General features: G+C 38.4%; 2 protein-coding genes across 3 annotated transcripts in view; one reads left to right on the top strand and one right to left on the bottom strand.

Moving 5' to 3' along the window:
- Positions 1–20,433, bottom strand: part of IleRS-m (Isoleucyl-tRNA synthetase, mitochondrial) — a 93,724-nt gene that overhangs the window by 71,025 nt on the left and 2,266 nt on the right. For both annotated transcript variants that reach the window (XM_067788362.1, XM_067788361.1), the window contains exons 3-4: positions 6,125–6,293; positions 5,841–6,048 (exon numbers count right to left, since the gene is read on the bottom strand). In XM_067788362.1, the coding sequence (XP_067644463.1) occupies positions 5,841–6,048; positions 6,125–6,293 (377 nt within the window). The remainder of the gene's footprint in view (positions 1–5,840; positions 6,049–6,124; positions 6,294–20,433) is intronic.
- Positions 692–20,233, top strand: LOC137252973 (phospholipid phosphatase 5-like). The gene is made up of 3 exons (XM_067789151.1): positions 692–795; positions 12,776–13,398; positions 19,389–20,233. The coding sequence occupies exons 2-3, from the start codon at positions 12,795–12,797 to the stop codon at positions 20,231–20,233; spliced, it is 1,449 nt and encodes a 482-aa protein (XP_067645252.1). The 5' UTR covers positions 692–795; positions 12,776–12,794.

The raw sequence follows: 20,433 nt of genomic DNA, 5'->3' as shown, positions 1-20,433 counted from the left end.
GATTTTTTTTGCGCGGTTTACGCAACTCTGATCTTCAAGACCCATTCTTGGAAACGAATGAAGTTTGTTTACAATCGAATGAACCAATGTTTACAATTGAATGAACTTTAAGACCCATTCCTGGAAACGAATTGAGAGAGAATGAATGTTTCGTATCATGTCATCATTGATACACACTAATGTTATTCTAATGCAGAAATAGTTCATGTTATTTTAACCATACGATTCATGTTAAAATGTTCGTGTTGATTTTTCGAAATTGTTTTTGTTTTACGTACTAGAGCTGTTCATACGATTCATGTTAAAATGTTCGTGTTGATTTTTCGAAATTGTTTTTGTTTTACGTACTAGAGCTGTTCATGTTGATTCAACATGATTCATATTAACTAAAAATGTAAGAAATTTTTCTGTGTGTGCCAAATACCATCCACAAAAAAAAAACGAACAAGAACAAGCATTTTATCAGGTGAGCGTAGCTGTGTATGTGCGTGCTGCTACATATCCTACTTGTAGACCTTTACAATGGTAAAACAAATGCCCTTCTAATATGTTACACAAACTTGACCAGAAGATCCCTCAAAAACTCTTGACAGTTGAATACATGATCTATTACTAATGCTACCAAATTATTATTTACCTATGTGTGCCAGGGGAAAAACGATTACGCGGCAGTCCGCCTATTACCAAAAGGTGCTGATCCGTAGCGTGCCGTATTCATATATTGCAAATGACAATCCATAACTGTAACATTCCTCTAAATCTTACGGGGCTGATTTTTAGGGCAAAATAGCAACTGTGAGTATTTTTTTTTTTTAATTTTTAGAATACCATTGTTAGCGAATTTTTTACATATATAATATGACAATTTTGGTGTTCTTGTTGTAGGAACGACAAAACATTCCTAGAAAGCCTTGGGTAGCGCTGCACAGGGGAAAGTCCTTGAATGTGTTGTTTCTTTGCAAACTTATGAAAAATATTAACAGTAGAAATACGAGACGAATAATTTTAAATTGCCTACGTCATTGCTGACGAATATAAATTCGAGACTGTGAAGGACCTCGTCTATTTTGGAGACAGCATAAATGTCAACAATGTCAGCTAAGAAATTAAACGGAGAATAACTCTTGTCAACAAGTGATACTTTGGACTGAGTTGGTAATTGAAAAGAAAAATTCTCTCTCCACGAACAAAAAGCACGTTCTACAAAGTCGCGTGAAGATTAGGTGGTTCTTGCGAGTTTTCGAGAGAAAAGTTCTCCGAAAGATTTATGGCCCTGTCCTTGTTGCTGACGGTGAGTATCGAAGGAGGTATGATGATGAGCTGTATGAGCTTTACGCAGATATGACGATAGCGCAGCGAATAAAAACCCAAAGGCTTTGCTGGCTAGGTCACGTTATGCGAATCGACGTAGACGCTCCGGCCAAGAAAGTATTTTAGTTGACACCGCAGTTTCGAAGCAGTGGAAAAGGGAGACCTCCACTGAGTTGGAAGAGGCAGGTGGAGGAAGACTTGACCTCGCTTGGTGCTCCCAATTGTCGTCAGTTATCACAGAAATAGCTGACGTGACTTTTTACGAAACGGCCAAAATCGCTCAGGCGGTTAAGCGCCAATTAATAAATGATGAAATAAGTACGGAATTGCATAATTCCTTAGTATTATTTTTCTTACTTTGTAGTAAATGTATAAAATATATCAGAATCTACTATTGTGGCTGAATAAAGGAGATTTTATGTAAACACCTCCGTAAAACTACGATCATACGAAACCTAAATAAAAATTTTAATTCAAGGTTGTTCGCCAAAAACTCGACCAGAAAATTACTCATGCAAAAATTCCGTAAGTCAATACTGGAAATGCCAGAACGGAATATTGTACTCACTGAGCGTGTTAACTTATCCATTCCGTATGTCCGGAGCATTGGTTTATATTTTAGTATTTATGGAATCGTTTTTATATTTGGAATATTATTTGTACGAGCCTGACCCGTGCGCATATTGCGCAACCAATATAAAATTCTCTTATCAAATATCAACAGAAATCAGCTGTTCTATTAACTTACAGCTTTCGCTGCAGGTAGCATATGTTGTTGATATCGTATCACCAGTAATGTTCCCATGATGTGAATATGCTAGTCAGCGTTTATCGCATACACGTGTGCTGCGATGTGACTATAGAATTCACTATATGAAGATTTGTGAAGTTTGAATGTGGGTGGTGCTAACTCGTATATGGCATATATGTATTGTGGTCTCAAAAAATCGTAGCGACCAGTCATACATATTTTACAACTTTAAACGAGCAATTCGTGTATATTCGTATGTATATTTGTATGTTTGTATAGCCGAACGATCTCGAGAACGGCTCAACCGATTTAAATGAAATTTGGCGCAGAGATAATGTATAACCTTCTAAGACTTTCTACCTAGGTGTTGCCACTCAGAATGTTTCACAAGGTTGCCAACTATTCGAAATTAAAAAAAATTGCATGAGATATGCCGATATGGGTATCAAACGAAAGGTATTTCACTCCGCATTACAATAGGGACATTTTTGAGTAGCGTTGCCATTTGTAGTCACCACCTATTCAAAATTAAAAAAAAAAATTGCATGAGATATGCCGATATGGGTATCAAATGAAAGGTATTTCACTCCGCATTACAATATGGACATTTTTGAGTAGGGTTGCCATTTAGGGTTGGGGTAGTTAGAGGAAGTAGTATTCTACTTACTCATATTCTATTAAAGCTTTAAAGAAGAACATTAAAATTAAAAATCTTCGTAAAAAAATCTTACACATGATTCGACTGAATTTTCTTAATTTCACACACGCTAATAAAGTTGAAGTGGAATATCAAGGCACCGTGCAAATTCTAGCAAAATATATTTAAATGCATATTTTTGGCAAATATGAAATGAATAATTGCAATTTCTCACAGATTACTATTAGAAGGATTTCTCACCATAGCAAAAAGATATCTCACCATGGCAATTTGCTCCCGTTGAACACTAAAGGTATATGTTCAATTTGAAAACGACATCTAACCATTTAACTACTTACCAACAGATGGCGCCTAGGGAAGTAAGTTGACATTTAATTAAACTAACTGATAGTTGTCATTCGTGAAATTTACAAGTTTTTGGAATGTAATAAAATTGTGAGACTTTCATAGTGTATAACTAAAAAAATGTTTGAAATTAATAATTCGGCGCATGAAGATACTCGACCTAAATAACTTAGTTCTCGATTTCCCTAATTGTCATAACAATCCCTTATACTATAGGTTGGAATTATCCATTTCAAATTCTTCATTCCAGTGCATTTTGCGGCTAGTGTTTGATATGTTTTTGAAATCTATATTTAAGGAAATCATATATTGGTAAATAGAAATAACTGAATGGTTATAGAAGCGGCGCCTAAACGTTGCCGATGAAGGAATTTAGCAGTTCCCGAAATGGATCTATACAACGAGCTTTGGCAGTTGTCTAAATTTTTTCTTTCTTCTATTCTAATTTAAACATTTTTTCAATTAAGAAAAAATATATTATAACAATAATAATGATAAAATAATTATTGTTAGGCCTCGAGCTCGATTCAAACTCGCGATCTGGTAAATAAAAATATATAATATAGGTATGTACATATAAAAAACTAGAGTTTGATTAATGATGACATGTAGAACAAAGTATGTTATGCGACATACACGAAGATTGCCGAGCAAAGCTCGGTCGCCCAGGTACTAATATATGTATATCCCATACAACCTATTGTTCAGATAAGAGGATTTTCCATGCTTTCATACACTACTGGTACAAGGGGAATCTACAACAGTGCTTCGATCAGTTTTTTATACAAATGAGCCAGCCGAAAATAAGTTTCAACTGCTAAGTCTGAAGCTCTTTTATATTTAGAAACGCAACATCTTGCGCGATTGTGACGATGTTCGCTTCTGCATCAAAACTTATGAACATGAGAAATTTCATTGTGACGCGGCCATTAGAATCAAGGTCTGCAAAAAATAGTATTGTATGAGCCGTTATTTTTCAAAGTGGCATAAATAATTTTTCTTTATGTCTCAAAATATTGATGAGCTTGCATTTACATTGTTTCTAAGACATTGGTCAAGTTTAATTGATTCGAGTTTTGTTTTGTTTAGAGATTATAAAGATGTTAAATTTCTATATGCAGTTTTAAAAAATAAAAATAAAATAGCAACCAGGAATTTAAACCCCATTTATTAGGATTTGAAATACTTACATTAAAATAGATAATCTCCAAAATGATAAGAGCCGATGACATATGTCCACTTTTTTTAAAACAAATCCACTACACAGGCCGACAAAATTTAACCAACATTCAGACCCAGAAACCAGACTATATATTTCCGAAGGTTTATGATGCGCTGAATCCAAATCTGGCCTCAGAATTGCTCTATCAGCTCTGAACACCGTTTTTGCCCATATTTCAGGTTATGTAGCCTTGCAGATGTTTTCTTTCACCAAAATTAAAGGATGGCATCTTTAAGTCTTCTTCTTTCAAATGGCGTTGAGTTTGCTCAAATGTCATTTTTTTCGTTGAGATATCGCATTTGAAATTTTCATGTTTCTTTAGGAGATACGTGGGGGTTGGTGGATTAGGAGTTAAGTTGGTTAGCCCACTTGTGGTGTGAGATATCTAGATAAATAAGACTTATTTTAAGAAAAATATGCGAGTAAACGCTGTCCCCTGGGTTAAGTGCGTTAGCCTGATATATGATAGGGTGGTTTCTAGGGGTCAGGGCTGTGTGTGACTCGGGTTAGATAGTGTAGGGGTATGGTGAGTTAGCACACTTATGGTGTGAGACAAAATTTTAAGAAAAATAAGACTCAATGCAAGAAAATTAGAAATCGACTATATCATGTCATTGTTATCTCAATCGATTTTCAGGTGTAGGAAAATTTAGAAACATTAAAATTTCAAAATGCGATATCTCTGCGAAAAAAAAATTATATTTGAGCAAACCCAACGCCATTTGAAAGAAGACTTGTATTTAAAGATGCCATCCTTTAATTTTGGTAAAAGAAAACATCTGCAAGGCTACATAACCTCAAATATGGGCAAAAACGGTGTTTTTTGTACTTTTAGGTTAGGATATCTCGAAAACCAGAGCTGATAAGAGCCAGATTTCGATTCATCGCATCAAAATACTTCGAAAATATATTGTCCGGTTTCTGGGTCTGAGATGCTGTCGGCCTGTGTTATTTATTATTTCATTTAAGTTTATAACTTCATTTTATTTCAAACGAATTTGTATACCACTTTCAATTTTGTGAGTTTGTAAATGTAGGTTAGGTTAGGTTGAACTGGTCGGTCCGTGAGGACCTCACATAGACTAAATGGGTCCGTAGTGTTACCAGAAGTTTGTTTAACGACTAAACTGAAAGACCATATCAACAACATATCACAACAACAACAACAACCATATCAAAAACCAGAACCTGTTATAAAAAATCCGTTCTCTTGGCAAATACTAGAAGCTTTCTAGGACCTATGCCACTTGCTGTTTTTAGATCTGGCAGCTGTATCACTCCTAATACTGTAGCCTTGGCCTGGCAAGCGTAAGGAATGAGCACAAAACGTAATCGATCGCTTCCTCCTCCGACCCGCACTTCCTACATCTGCTATCACTGAACAAGCCTATATACTATCTAGCTATAGGATATAAAGTAATAGAGGATATACCAGTAGCACGCTTAAACTGACACTTCCTCATATTTTAACGAAAGTGAACTCAACCACTTTTAAAAATAACGGCTCATATGTACATTAAATTAAGAATATGTTTGCCTTTAAAAGGACATACCTCGAAGACGGCGACCAGTAGACAGGTTTCAAATCTCGATATACTAAACCACGTTCGTAGAAATCCAAGAACATTTTTAATTGATTTACTATAAAATCAGACCGCATAGTTAAATATGTATTTTCTTCACTGAGCCAATCACTCAATATGCCCCAAGAACGGAATTCATCTTTTTGTCGTTGTATTGCCTTTAAGGCAAAATCTCGTGCTAAAAAAATACATACAAATGAAATAAAAATACTTTAAATTAATAAAATATCAATTTATGCACTATTTATATTTACATTTTTTTCTTATACTGAGCGCATTTTGATTCTGAGTGTTTTCTTCATTATTTTTGTTACAAGTTGTAGCTTTCAGCTCAATAGGTAGCCCATGACAGTCCCAACCAGGTATATAATGCACTTTCTGACCAAGTGTAACATATCGTCTTATAGTTATATCTTTCAAAATCTAGTTTCAAACATTAAAATTGTTATAATGAATAAATGTAGTTTTGCGAAAACATGATATAGAATTTTTGAAATGGCAAGACCGCTAACCAAACGACTGCAGAACCCGCAAAAGACTTTACAACTTTCCAACTTTCAAGTTTACTTCGTTCAAAATAAATGGGCTTGGAATCGATCCATTTAAAAGTCTAGCCATAAATAGTACATCTAGCATTTCTCTACGACTTGCAAGGGTAGGAAGATTTATTAGTTTTAACCGATTAGTGTAAGGAGGAAGATTATACGGAGAGTCCCATTGAAGATTTCTCAAGGCGAAAAGTAAAAACTGTTTTTTGAATTGATTCTAGTCTGTCCACATGAACTAGATAACGCGAATTCCAAATTATCGATCCATATTAGAATATCGACCTCACCAATGATGTAAAAAGGGTCTTTGTAACGTAAGGATCACTAAACTATTTTGCCCATCTTTTCACAAATGCTAAAACTCCTCTCGCTTTATTGACTGTGGCATTAATATAAGGGTTGAAACTAAGTTTGCAATTCATTGTAACTTCCAAGTCGACAAAAACATCAACGCTTTCCAGAGTTTGGCCATTAATTGTGTAAGAACCTGGCTGTACGTTCCCACGTGAAAAACACATGAATTGACATTTTTCTATATTGAGCGGCATAAAATTCGCATTACACCAAGTAACTAAACAAATAAATCCGCAATGGACTCCTAAACTACTGAACCGATTTTGAATTTGTTTTGCGCCCCGTGCGTGGTTTGATCTAACTTGAAATATGGTGGTGGATTACTCTCGGATCCGGGTTTCTGCGGGGGCCAGCGATTTAGAAGTACTAAGAATTTTTTTTTTAATTCAGGAGAGTCTTTAGTTATTCCATGTGCAATTTTTAAGCCGAATTTCAAAAGCAATGAATATCTGCATTTCATTTTAATATTATAGTGAAGTGTGAAAAATAAAAATCTATATATCGCTCGTTCCAAAGTAAAGAGATGAGTTAATTCACTTTACAACAGAATAATTATAGAGCCAGAAATAGTTTCATACGGAGTAATTTGGAATACTACAGTTTCATTTAAAAAATAAATCGATTTTATGAAATGCTGCTCAAAACTGTTTTTATTGTAAAAATATATAATCTTATTTTTGTAGTATCATATCACAAAGGCTTTAATTTAATTATCCGTAGAGGCAGAAAAAACGAGTTTTACCAAAATTAGTATGTACTTTTTTATCAGCGGTCTAATTAAAAGCTAAAAGAAACTCTTTTATTAAAGATTTTCGTGGTATTTATTCATAGCATTCAACACTACTATTTTAGTATTTTTAATACAAATTTAAATATTTATAATATAGAATTATAAAAGCTTTCATAGAAGGAATGTATTAATAGTTTTTGCAGAAGATCTCTTAAATCTCTTTTCTTGTTGTCACTCAACTCGTTTGTTTCTTACATTCACTTCCTCGTAAGTTTCTTGCTTGTAAGATGCTTTATAAAAAAATGTGGTGGGGTGCTCTTTTGTCATTTTTAAAACCTTTATTTCATTCCAATTTAAATCGTTTTCATCCATATTGGTATTAAAATTGTATCCGCATTCAGCTTGCACAGCTTTTAAGTCATAAAATGATTCAAAGTTTAGCTCGTGTACTTTTAAAGGTGGGTTGGTTTTTTTTTTGCATTTTTAATTAAAGCTAAATACTGATCAGGGGTATAGAGAGGGCCAGAATTTAAGTTATTTTTTACCTCTCTTTCAATAGTGCTGTGCACGCTATCGGCCTCATTTTGTGTATGACCTCTGATTAAGAACTTATGTGTAATACTATTAATTTTTAAGTTTTGTACAGCAAAGAAATACAAAGAAGCTATAAATTTGTTTTTATTTTGACCGCAGCAATTATCCGAGTAAAATACCACATCAATTTGGTCTTCGCTTTGATCACTTAAATATTTCAAGTAATGCCAGACACGTGAGCCTATCTCAACAGCTCCTCGCTTTGCATCTTTTTCTGACCAAAAATAAAAAAGTACGTTTTCAAATGCTGCTTTGGATTCATTTCTTGTTAGTTCTGTCACAGTCAAGTTGTAACAATTTAATCTGATTTGTAGTAAAATGAAGAAGTTTGTCCTCTCGGACATTGCAATACTGCCTCTAAATCATACACAGCTACTTTAAAGTTATTGTTGACTTTATTACGATCATTTAGCTTTTCATCCCTGCTTAAATCTTTTTCCTCTAAATGAGTGTTATATTTTTCCTCTAGCTCGTCATTTAAATCAAGTTTTCTATTATTTCGAGACCGCAAAGGTCACACTGGTCCTTTTTGGGGTCATGAAGACCAATATTGAATTCGGTCTTAAATATATCATAGTATTTTGGATATGATCCAGGATCTTTTAAATTATCGTATTGCTGGTTTCTAAAATCATTAAATAAATCTCGTATAGTTTTACTACCATCTATGTACTCTTTAGACGAGGAGGCTCTGACGTAATGCGATTCAATCCGAGGAATTGAATTTATATGCGCTTTCATATCCTCAGTCAGTTGAGGGCTCTTGGAACTGCAAGATTTTCCTCTGAAATCTTGTAGATCCAATTCGACTTTGCTTGAACTGTATAAAACATACGTTCTGAAATATCTAAAGTTGCTTTAAGGAATGTTTTGCATACTCTTATGTTCTTATTATCTGCTAGGAAATAAAATGCTTTATTGTTTTGTCTTGGCTGCTTGGCATTTGAATACTTATATTTTGGGCTAACGTCGATCACGCACGAAAGCAAATAAGTCCTTTGCTTCAATAAGTCACCCAAGTCCCAAAATTTCCGGAAAATTGCGTACCTATCTTCGATGCTAATTTCTTCAGAACATTTAAATCTAAATTTTTGATTACATGGTGTTTTAAGGCAACGTGCCGGGACGATTTTTTGAGCTCTGGATACATAAGATTTCCCTCTGTTACGATAGCTTTTCATTTTATTCTGTTTCCAATTTAAGGGCTGAGATATACGTTTGGTTTTTTTGAGTTGAAGCAAATGACTCTTCATCTGAACTCACTGAAGAAGAAGATTGATAAAACAGATAGTTATTTCTACGAAACGCGCATTGGAAAGTTGGATCTGCATCGCTGAGATCGGCATCACTTTCATCTGTGTATACTGGAGACGTTTGGAATTTTAAAATCGACATTTTTTGACCTGTAGTTCGAGTATTTGAATTCTTAAAGTACGCTGTTGTACAATAGAAACAGTATGTAAATCGTATAAAAGTACTTACGTTATCATTTCTATAATTAATTTGCTGCGGAGTAATAACTTCAGAAGATGCGGTACTAGATAAAGAAGGGATATTAAAAACTTCTGTGATTTCCATAGGATCTTCCTCGTTTTCTGATAAGCTACTATCAACCTCATATTGAGGAACCAAGCTTTTAATATGCTGAGCGTTCATTACTTCAACTTCTATAAGTTCAGTTGCAAAATTATAATAAACAAAATAACTTAATTGAAATAAAGCACCATAATTATTTAAAAATTATGGATTTGTCTGTATTTACCTCTTCCCAATGTAGAACAGCTGGATACGGATTTAAATAATTCTGGATGTTTGTTAAGTTTTGAGTTTCTTAGTATTTAGCTATGAATGTTGAAAAATTTTGAAGTATAATACAATGTTTACTTTATTATACGATAAATTATCGAAAACTAAAGATTTATTTCGACTTGATTCACTTTACATTAAAAAATCAAAGCATATTCAAAGAACATAGCCGGAGTAACGCTGAATTCGATCAGTTTACAATTAACAGGTTAGCTGCAAAAATTTATAATGCAAAGATGCAAAGGAATCTATTTCCGCCATTTTTGTCTCAATGACTATTACATAAGATTGAATATAATGGCCCCTGCCAGTTATCAAAATGTATGAGAATATCTAAAAAAATGAAATTTTCGAGTTACATCTGTTTACTTTGGAACGGGCGATATATAAAAGGAAAGGCTAAAATGTGTGTTAATTGGTCGCCGGTGTTTGAAGAGAAACGTCAGTCGATTTTGTTCAAACGTGGACCAGTGTACCCCTAGAATGTGTTTATAGAATATGGATAACAAATGAAAGCTGTTGAGGGCTTTAGTAGAGGGTAATTTTCATACCCCTGGGTGACTAGGGTCTCCAGATATAGGCCAAAACGTGGATCCGTGCATGCTTAGACAGTGTTTATAGAATATGGATATCAAATGAAAGCTGTTGATGAGTGCTTTAGTACAGAGTAAAACATATATTATATTATATATGGACCCCGATACCCCTAGAATGTGTGGGTAATATGGATATCAAATGAAAGCTGTTGCTGAGAACTCTAAAGTAATTTTCATTGTGTTATTCGATTTAGTCGCATCAACCTGACAAAACTGATAAATATGCATGCGAAGCCGAAATAGAGACATGAATTAATAATACCCACATACTAGCGTTGCCAAATGTCCCGTATTGGCCGGGACATCTCGTATTTTTCACAAATTTTAAAGTGTCCCGCCGGGAAATGCTATGTCCCGGCATTTTCACAATATCAAAATGAATAAATTATAATCGGTTGCGAAACATGGCCATATTTGCGGCTTCGATTGTATTCAGCTCATTATCATATTGCATGCAACTTTGTAAAGAAGAAAAATTCATTCCTACTCTGGTTCTGAATATTGTCAATGTTTGACATTTAGCACACCTAAATATTAATTTTGCAAGGCAAGTGTTGTGTTTTAAAATAACGTTTTTACTTCGTTTTGTGACGTCGTCGCGTCAAGTCCGGTTTTCCCGACAATTCAACCGCGTGTTATAAAGGGACTCTATTCATGCGGTTGAGAATAAAATGGCGGATAGTGTGGGAATCGAAATGGCAAAAATCTAATTAAAACATTTAAAAATACTAAATAATTTCCGGAACAATTAAAATCAAATAAATTAAAAAATATTGTCAACATATAATTTAAAAATTATGTTAAATTGCTGGCGTGGTGCCAATTAAAAAAAAAATAAAAAAACAACTATACATATATTAGGCCGGGTTGATTTGTGGGGAGGCAAAAAATCGCCCATTGCTCTGTGAAAATCATATTCTAGGGATCAAAATAAGAAACTTTGCCGAAGGAACCATACCTCTAAAACGAATTCTGATGTCCCCCCCCCCCCCCCCCTTTGGGTCGTAGGGGCAAATTTTGAAAAATCCCACTTTGAAATGCCTATGTTTTTTTCTTTTTGGAGTTTATTTTTCTCTTTAGAAATTTATTTAGTCAGAACATATGTAAATGAAAAAATGAATTTAACTTAGTAATAGAAAAGAAATCAGAATCAGAATTCGTTTTAGAGGTATGGTTCCTTCGGCAAAGTTTCTTATTTTGATCCCTAGAACACGATTTTCACAGAGCAATGAGCGATTTTTAAATCGACCCGCTCTAACATATATATATAATGTGAAGAAACATGGCTTCAAGTCATATATTGGAAAAATTGAAAGAAAATTCTCGAAAGTGAATCAAACTAATTAATAACTGGCGTGGTGCCACAAAAAAACCAAGAATACATAATTTAACAAAACTTTAAAGTGAAATTAACAATTATACGTAAAATAACGGAATAACAAGCTACTGAAAATAACGGAGCTATTATAACATGACAATACATGACGCCATCGAAGGCTAACGGAACATATAACTGTTCCAACATTAATAATGGGATTAAAATTTCCCGTGTGTAGTGTCTCTACACCAGTCAAGCAGCTGTGTCAGCGTTTGAAGTAGATGACAGAAACACACACAAATTAAATAACCAAAGACAAAAAATACTAAATAAGAGGGACAATTGGCGTTTTAATGCTTTTTGAGATAGCCATATGAAATTCAAATCACTAAAAAAAAAAAAAATAACGTTTGGAAAATGAGTGCATAGAATATTGAATTCGCATTAAAGACAGTAAACGTATTAATTATTAGCCTGTTACATAAAAATATTTGTTATAAATAAATGAGTTTAAAAAGTTTAATTCTACCTACAAATTATTTTGCCGAATGAGCAACTCATACAAATATATAGGTGTTTCTTATTTTTCAAATGCCCCGGGAAATTTTTTTAAATCCCGGGGGTTTTGGCTCAAATTTGAGGTTTGTCTCGGGAACCCGAAATAAACATCTGGCAACCCTACCACATACCTATTTACATACATCCTATTCGATTAGCCAGATATTTGTTATATCAATTTGCTTATATTAGTGTTTACGATGTTTTTTTCCGACCAGAGACGGACTGGGACTGGGATTAGAACTAGGACTGGGACTGATACTCGGAGTGGGACTGGGACTGGGCCTGGAACAAAAGAGATAGACTGAGAGAGAGACAGAATTTATTTTTTTTTTTCATACAAATCTATTTGCATTGGAGGGCTAACAGATGTTACCACAAGCTAATTAATTTGATTACAGGTTAAAAGCTCCTAACATAATGAGTCAATCACAAGCCTTACTTAAGGGGCTTCCTACGGAAACGGAAATCCGCAAACGTACTTTTGGCTTGATAAAAAGAATTGGAAATTTAACTATGATTGTAGATTCAGATACATCTAGGAATAACCATAATGAATACGTGGAGAGAAGTACTGATTTAACTAAAGTCCCCGACGCTGATGAAGTCGGTTATCAACATATTCATAAAAGTCTGATAATGGCACCGACCATACTTACAACAACAGCAACAAGCAAGGCCGATACAGTGTTAACCCATTCGAATATCGGTAGTGAGGCATCAACGACATTTCGACGTTTTAGTGAAAGTTCTGCAGATGAGTTTCACAGAAGTGACGTATCATTAAAGAGGCCCAACGATTGGAATAATAAAAATATGTGGCGTCATGAATTTATGGTGAATTCAAATATTCCAACTACACAACATTTAAAAAAATCTAGAGGATATTGTCCAAGCAATCATAATCAAGATGATGATGAAGGTGGAAATTTTTGTTGTTGTTACAGCATTGGAAGTAGGAGGAATCGTATAAGTGACGCTATTGATATTGCGATACGTGTTTTACTCGTTTATATTTTTACTAGCCTTTACCCGCGGCCCCGTCCGCAAGGAGACGTTTAAATATATGGGCTATTCGCGTTAGCCTGCTTATCAAGTTATCTGTTTAAAATTTTCTGTCTAATGCATTTTATTTTTGTAATTGAGTAAAAAAAAAGAACTAAATGAGCTGATAACCTTATAGGATGCCAAATGATCCCGAAATTATCCAGAAAAAGCTACGAAATGACCCCCACGTTATCGCGGACGGATCCCGAAAACCATCCAGAAATGCCAAAAAAACCAGAAATGACAACGACACGATTCTAGACGTATCCAGAGAACCACACAGAAATGATCCCTGAGGGTGTTCCAAAATGATCCCGAAAAGGTTCCGAAATGACTATGACGGGCTCCTGGGCGGATCTCAAAAACCATCCAGAAAATATCCAGGAAGGGTCCCTAAATTATCCCGACATACTCCAGAAAAAGTTCCGAAATGGCTCCGAGGGGATCCACGACGGATCGCGAAAACCATACAGAAATGAACCCGGAAGGGTCCCAAAATGATCCCGAAATAGTCCGGAAATTACCCAAATGGGATCCCGCACAGATCCAGAAATGATCCCGGAAGGGTCCAAAAACTATTCCGGAAAAGTAACAAAAAATCCCGAAATGCCTCCTACGGCATCCCGGACGGATCCAGAAATGATCTCGGAAGGGTCCCCAAATGATCCCAAAATGGTCCCGAAATGACCCTGATCGATCCGGCAAACCATCAAGAATTTATGCCGGAAGGGTCCCCAAATGATCCAGAAATAATACAGAAAAAGTCACGAAAGAACCCCTAGAGGATCCCCAAATGATCCCATATTAGACCCGAAAAGGTCCCGAAATAACCCCGACGGGATCCCAGACAAATCCAGAAAACCATCCAGAAATAATGCCGGAAGGGATCCCAAATGATTCCGACAAAGTCCCGCATTGATTCCGACGGGATCCCGAACGGATACCGAAAATCATCCAGAAGTGATGCGGGAAAGGACCTCAAATGATCACCTAATAGTTCCGAAATTACCCTTAAGGGGCCCTGGACGGATCCCGTAAACCATCCAGAAACGATCCCGATATAGTCCCGAAGAAGTCCCGAAATGACCCTGACGGGATCCGGACAAATCCCGAAATCCTTCCAGAAATGATCTTGGGAAGGTCCCAAAATGATCCCGAAATAGTCTCGAAAAGTCCAGAAATTACCCTGACGGGTTCCCGGACGAATCCTGAAAGCCATCCTTAAATGATCCCGAAAAAGTCCCGAAATGACCCTGACGGGATCCCGAAAGGATTCCGAAAACTATCCAGAAATGATGCCGAAAGGGTCCGCAAATGATCCCGTATTAAACGAGAAAAAGTCCCGAAATGACCCCGACGGGATCCCGGACGAAACCCAAAAACCATCCAGAAATGATGCCGGTAGGTATCCCAAATGATCCCGAAATAGTCCCGAAATGACCTCGTCGGCATCCCGGACGGATCCCGAAAATTATCCAGAAATGATGCCGAAAAGGTCCCCAAATGATCCCCTAATAGTCCCGAAATTACCCTGATGGGATCCCGGCCGGATCCCGAAAACCATCCAGAAATGATGCCGAAAGGGTTCCCAAATGATCCCGTATTAGTCGCGAAAAAGTTCCGAAATGACCCCGACGGGATCCCGAAAACCATCCAGAAATGATGCCGGAAGAGCCTCCAAATGATCCCGAAAAGTTCCCGAAATGACTCCGACGAGATACCGGACGGATACCGAAAACCATCCAGAAATGATGCCGGTAGGTACCCCAAATGATCCCGAAATAGTCCCGAAATGACCCCGTCCCGATCCCGGACGGATCCCGAAAACCATCCAGAAATGATGCCGGCAGAGCCCCCAAATGATCCCGAAAAAGTCCCCAAATGACCCCGACATACTCCAGAAAAAGTTCCGAAATGGTTCCGAGGGGATCCACGACGGATCGCGAAAACCATACAGAAATGATTCCGGAAGGATCCCAAAATGATCCCGAAATAGTGCGGAATTGACCCAGATGGGATCCCGCACAGATCCAGAAATGATCCCGGAAGGGTCCAAAAACTATCCCGGAAAAGCTACAAAAAATCCCGAAATGGCTCCTACGGCATCCCGGACGGATCCAGAAATGATCTCGGAAGGGTCCCCAAATGATCCCAAAATGGTCCCGAAATGACCCTGATGGATCCGGCAAACCATCAAGAAATTATGCCGGAAGGGTCCCCAAATGATCCCGAAATGAAACAGAAAAAGTCACGAAACGACCAATAGAGGATCCCCAAATGATCCCGTATTAGCCCCGAAAAGGTCCCGAAATAACCCCGACGTGATCCCGGACAAATCCCGAAAACCATCCAGAAATGATGCCGGAAGGGATCCCAAATGATTCCGAAAAAGTCCCGCAATGATTCCGACGGGATCCCGAACGGATACCGAAAATCATCCAGAAGTGATGCCGGAAAGGTCCTCAAATGATCACCTAATAGTCCCGAAATGACCCTTAAGGGATCCTGGACGAATCCCGTAAACATTCCAGAAATGATCCCGATATAGTCCCGAAGAAGCCCCGAAAGGACCCGGACGGGATCTCGAACGCATCCCTAAATGATGCTGACGGGATCCCGGACAGATCCCGAAATCTATCCAGAAATGATCTTGGGAGGGACCCCAAATGATCCCGAAAAAGTTCCGCAATGAATCCGACGGGATCCTGAACGGATACCGAAAACCATCCAGAAGTGATGCCGGAAAGGTCCTCAAATGATCACATAATAGTCCCAAAATGACCCTAACGGCATCCCGGACTGATCCCGAAATCCATCCAGAAATGATCTTGGGAAGGTCCCAAAATGATCCCGAAATAGTATCGGAAAAGTCCAGAAATTACCCTGACGGGTTCCCGGACGAATCCTGAAAGCCATCCTTAAATGATCCCGAAAAAGTCCCGAAATGACCCTGACGGGACCCCGAAAGGATCCCGAAAACTATCCAGAAATGATGTCGGAAAGGTCCTCAAATGATCTCCTAATAGTTCCGAAAAGACACTGACGGGATCCCGAACGGATCCCGACAACTATCTAGAAATGATGTCGAAAGGGCCCGCAAATTATCCCGTATTAGTCGAGAAAAAGTCCCGAAATGACCCCGACGGGATCCCGGATGAATCCCAAAAACCATCCAGAAATGATGCCGGAAGGGACCCAAATGATCCCGAAAAAGTTCCGCAATTATTCCGACGGGATCCTGAACGAATACCGAAAACCATGCAGAAGTGATGCCGGAAAGGTCCTCAAAGGAACACCTAATAGTCCCGAAATGACCCTGACGGCATCCCGGACAGATCCCGAAATCCATCCAGAAATGATCTTCGGAGGGTCCCAAAATGATCCCGAAATAGTCTCGGAAAAGTCCAGAAATTACCCTGACGGGATCAAGGACGAATCCTGAAAACCAATCTTAAATGTTGCCGAAAAAGTCCCGAAATGACCCTGATGGGACCCCGAAAACTATCCTGAAATTATGCCGGAAAGGTCCTCAAATGATCTCCTAATAGTTCCGAAAAGACCCTGCGGGATCCGTTCGGGACAACTATCCAGAAATGATACAGAAAGGGACCGCAAATTATCCCGTATTAGTCGAGTAAAAGCCCCGAAATGACCCCACGGGATGCCGGACGAATCCCAAAAACCATACAGAAATGATGCCGGAAGGGACCCTAAATGATCCCGAAAAAGTCCCGCAATTATTTCGACGGGATCCTGAACGGATACCGAAAACCATCCAGAAGTGATGCCGGAAAGATCCTCAAATGATCACTTAATAGTCCCAAAATGACCCTGACGGCATCCCGGACAGATCCCGAAATCCATCCAGAAATGATCTTGGGAAGGTCCCATAATGATCCCGAAATAGTCCCGAAATGACCGTGACGGGATCCTGAAAGGATTCCGAAAACTATCCAGAAATGATGCCGGAAAGGTCCTCAAATGATCCCCTAATAGTCCCGAAATGACCGTGACGGGATCCCGAACGGATCCCGACAACTATCCAGAAATGATGCGGGTCCGCAAATGATCCCGTATTAGTCGAAAAAAAGTGCCGAAATGACCTCGACGGGATCCCGGACGACTCCCAAAAACCATCCAGAAATGATGCCGGTAGGTATCCCAAATGATCCCGAAATAGTCCCGAAATTGCCTCTTCGGCATCCCGGACGGATCCCGAAAATTATCCAGAAATGATACCGGAAAGGTCCCCAAATGATCCCCTAATAGTCCCGATACTACCCTGATGGGATCCCGGACGGATCCCGAAAACCATGCCGAAAGGGTTCCCAAATGATCCCGTATTAGGCGCGAAAAAGTCCAGAAATGACCACGACGGGATCCCGGACGGATCCCGAAAACCATCCAGAAATGATGCCGAAAGGGTTCCTAAATTATCCCGTATTAGTCGCGGAAAAGTCCCGAAATGACCCCGACGAGGTCCCGGACAGATCCCGAAAACCATCCAGAAATGATGCCTAAAGGGACCCAAAATAACCCCGAAAAAGTCCCGTAATGATTCCGGCAACCATCAAGAATTTATCTCTCGAAGGTACGCAAATGATCCCGAAAGTACCCCGACGGGATCCCGAAAACCATCCAGAAATGATGCCGGAAGGGTCCCCAAATGATCGCGAAATAATCCCGAAATGATTCCGGAATATTCCCGAAAATGTCCCAAAATAACCCCGAAAACTATACAGAAATGATCCCGGAAGGGTCCCAAAATGATCCCGAAATAGTCCCGAAAAAGTCCCGAAATTACCCCGACGGGATACCGGACCGATCCCGAAAACCATCCAGAAATGATCCCGGAAGGGTCTCCATATGAGGTGAAGCTAATTATAAAACCATGTTAATAAGGCAGCAGGCGCAGGAGCGAATGAAAAGTTACATAGAAACATACAGGTAAAGCTAATAAAAGCGTGCTAATAAAAACAATTGAAGGAGGGTGGATGGCGGGGGTAAAAGGAAAGGACCACTGATCGTTCCTCCAAAATTGTCTAGATCTCGATCTGTATGTGCCAGATACCAAAAACTATTGATTTAGGACAAAATTTATATTGAGTTATAACAATTTATAGATTTTACACCAGAGGGGGTGATAAAGGGGGGAAGGGGGCGAAGGGTGTCACTGCTTACTTTGTAAGCCCTCGACTTATTTGACCCCTTGATATTGGTGAAGGCCAGTAAACGTAAAGTTATAATGTGTAAAAAATATTAGAAAGTAATTGCTCGAAGAGGTCGTGGGACCCTCACCCCTCTTTCCATGTTCGAAAAAAATTTCGCTGTTGTGTTGTTGTTGTTGTAGCGATTAGTTACTCCCCGAAGGCTTTGGGGAGTGTTATCGATGTGATGGTCCTTTGTCGGATACAGATCCAATACGCTCCGGTAACACAGCACCATTAAGGTGCTGGCCCGACCATCTCGGGAACGATTTATATGGCCACATTAAACTTTCAGGCCATCCCTCCCTCCCCACCCCCAAGTTCCATGAGGAGCTTGGGGTCGCCAGAGCCTCGTCTGTTAGTGAAACGGGATTCGCCGCTCGAAGGTGAGGTTGACAATTGGGTTGGAGAAGCTATATATTGCGCTACACAACCCCTTGAATCCCAAAAAAATTTCGCTAGTAGACTACTGTCTGTGTCCCAAATTTCATCAAAATCCGTGTAGCCATTCTGGGGTGATTCAGTCGGAAAGACGAAAAAATATAATAATTAAATTATAACTGTTCCTAGGGGGCGGGGACCACGCCCCTTTTCAAAAATATATAGCTAGTAGATCCTTCTAGACTATTGGCTATATGTGTACAAATTTCATCCAAATCGGTCCGCCGGTTCTTGCGTGATTGAGTCACAAAGACAAACGTCTGGACAAACATCCAAACATCCAAACTTTCCCATTTATAATATATATTAGATTAGATAGCTCTAGAGAAAACAAAACCTTTTCAACGTAAATTACACCCGGAGGAAATATGGTTGTATAAAAATCCACGTACACCGGATATTTTATCAGCACAAGCGCTTTTATTATCAGTAACATTGGGGCCATTTTTTGTGACACTGTTTCAGCTGTGGCTGACAGGTGATCGCCGTGACTTTCGCGCTGCCAACTGGGTGTGGACATTGGCACTTGGATTAAATGGACTTGTAACTAGTATTTTAAAAATAACAGTTCGACGTCATAGACCCGATTTCTACTATCGCTGCTTTCCAGATGAAATAGAAGTGCTAAACAATAGTACCATTCCAGGCGAAGTAATTTACAATTGTACAGGTGATATACGCCAAATAAGCGAAGCACGTAAAAGTTTTCCCAGTGGGCATGCTTCTTTTGCCTTTGTTGCCTTTGGATTTATTGCCATGCTTGTAGGTGCGAAATTGCTTGCATTTAGTACACGTGGACGTGGTCAATCTTGGCGTTTATGCGCTACAGTTATGCCCTTAATTTTCGCAGCCTTAATTGCTTTAAGGCGTACCTGCGATTATCATAATCATTGGGAGGATGTTCTCACAGGCAGCATAATTGGCTTAACTATTATTTATTTAATTTATAGACAATATTATCCATCACTAACATCGAAAAATTGTCATCGCCCATATTTACGTACATGTTGGAGGATACGTGAATCAAATATTCGATTGAACTCGCATTCAAGGATTTACGAACGTTTATCATCTAAAGAAGATATGAATGATGGCGATGAAGAAATTGTCCCATATGAAAACCACGGAAATTCATCTAGAAGCGAGCATCGTCGACTTATTTAGAAAAAAGAGTGGTTTTGGACTTAATTTATGAACCGCAGAGAAATAGTATGTATTTATGTACCCCAGCGGGATAGGGGATCAGAATATGTAGGTATGCCTGTCGTAAGAGGCGACTAAAATACCAGATTCAAGGGGCTGTGTAGCGCAACCTTTCAGGTTGCCAGCGCAATATATAGCTTCTCAAACCCAATTGTCAACCT

This window comes from Eurosta solidaginis, chromosome 5, assembly GCF_040869045.1.
Source record: "Eurosta solidaginis isolate ZX-2024a chromosome 5, ASM4086904v1, whole genome shotgun sequence".
NCBI lineage: Eukaryota > Metazoa > Arthropoda > Insecta > Diptera > Tephritidae > Eurosta > Eurosta solidaginis.
This window is presented reverse-complemented; position numbering and strand designations above follow the sequence as displayed.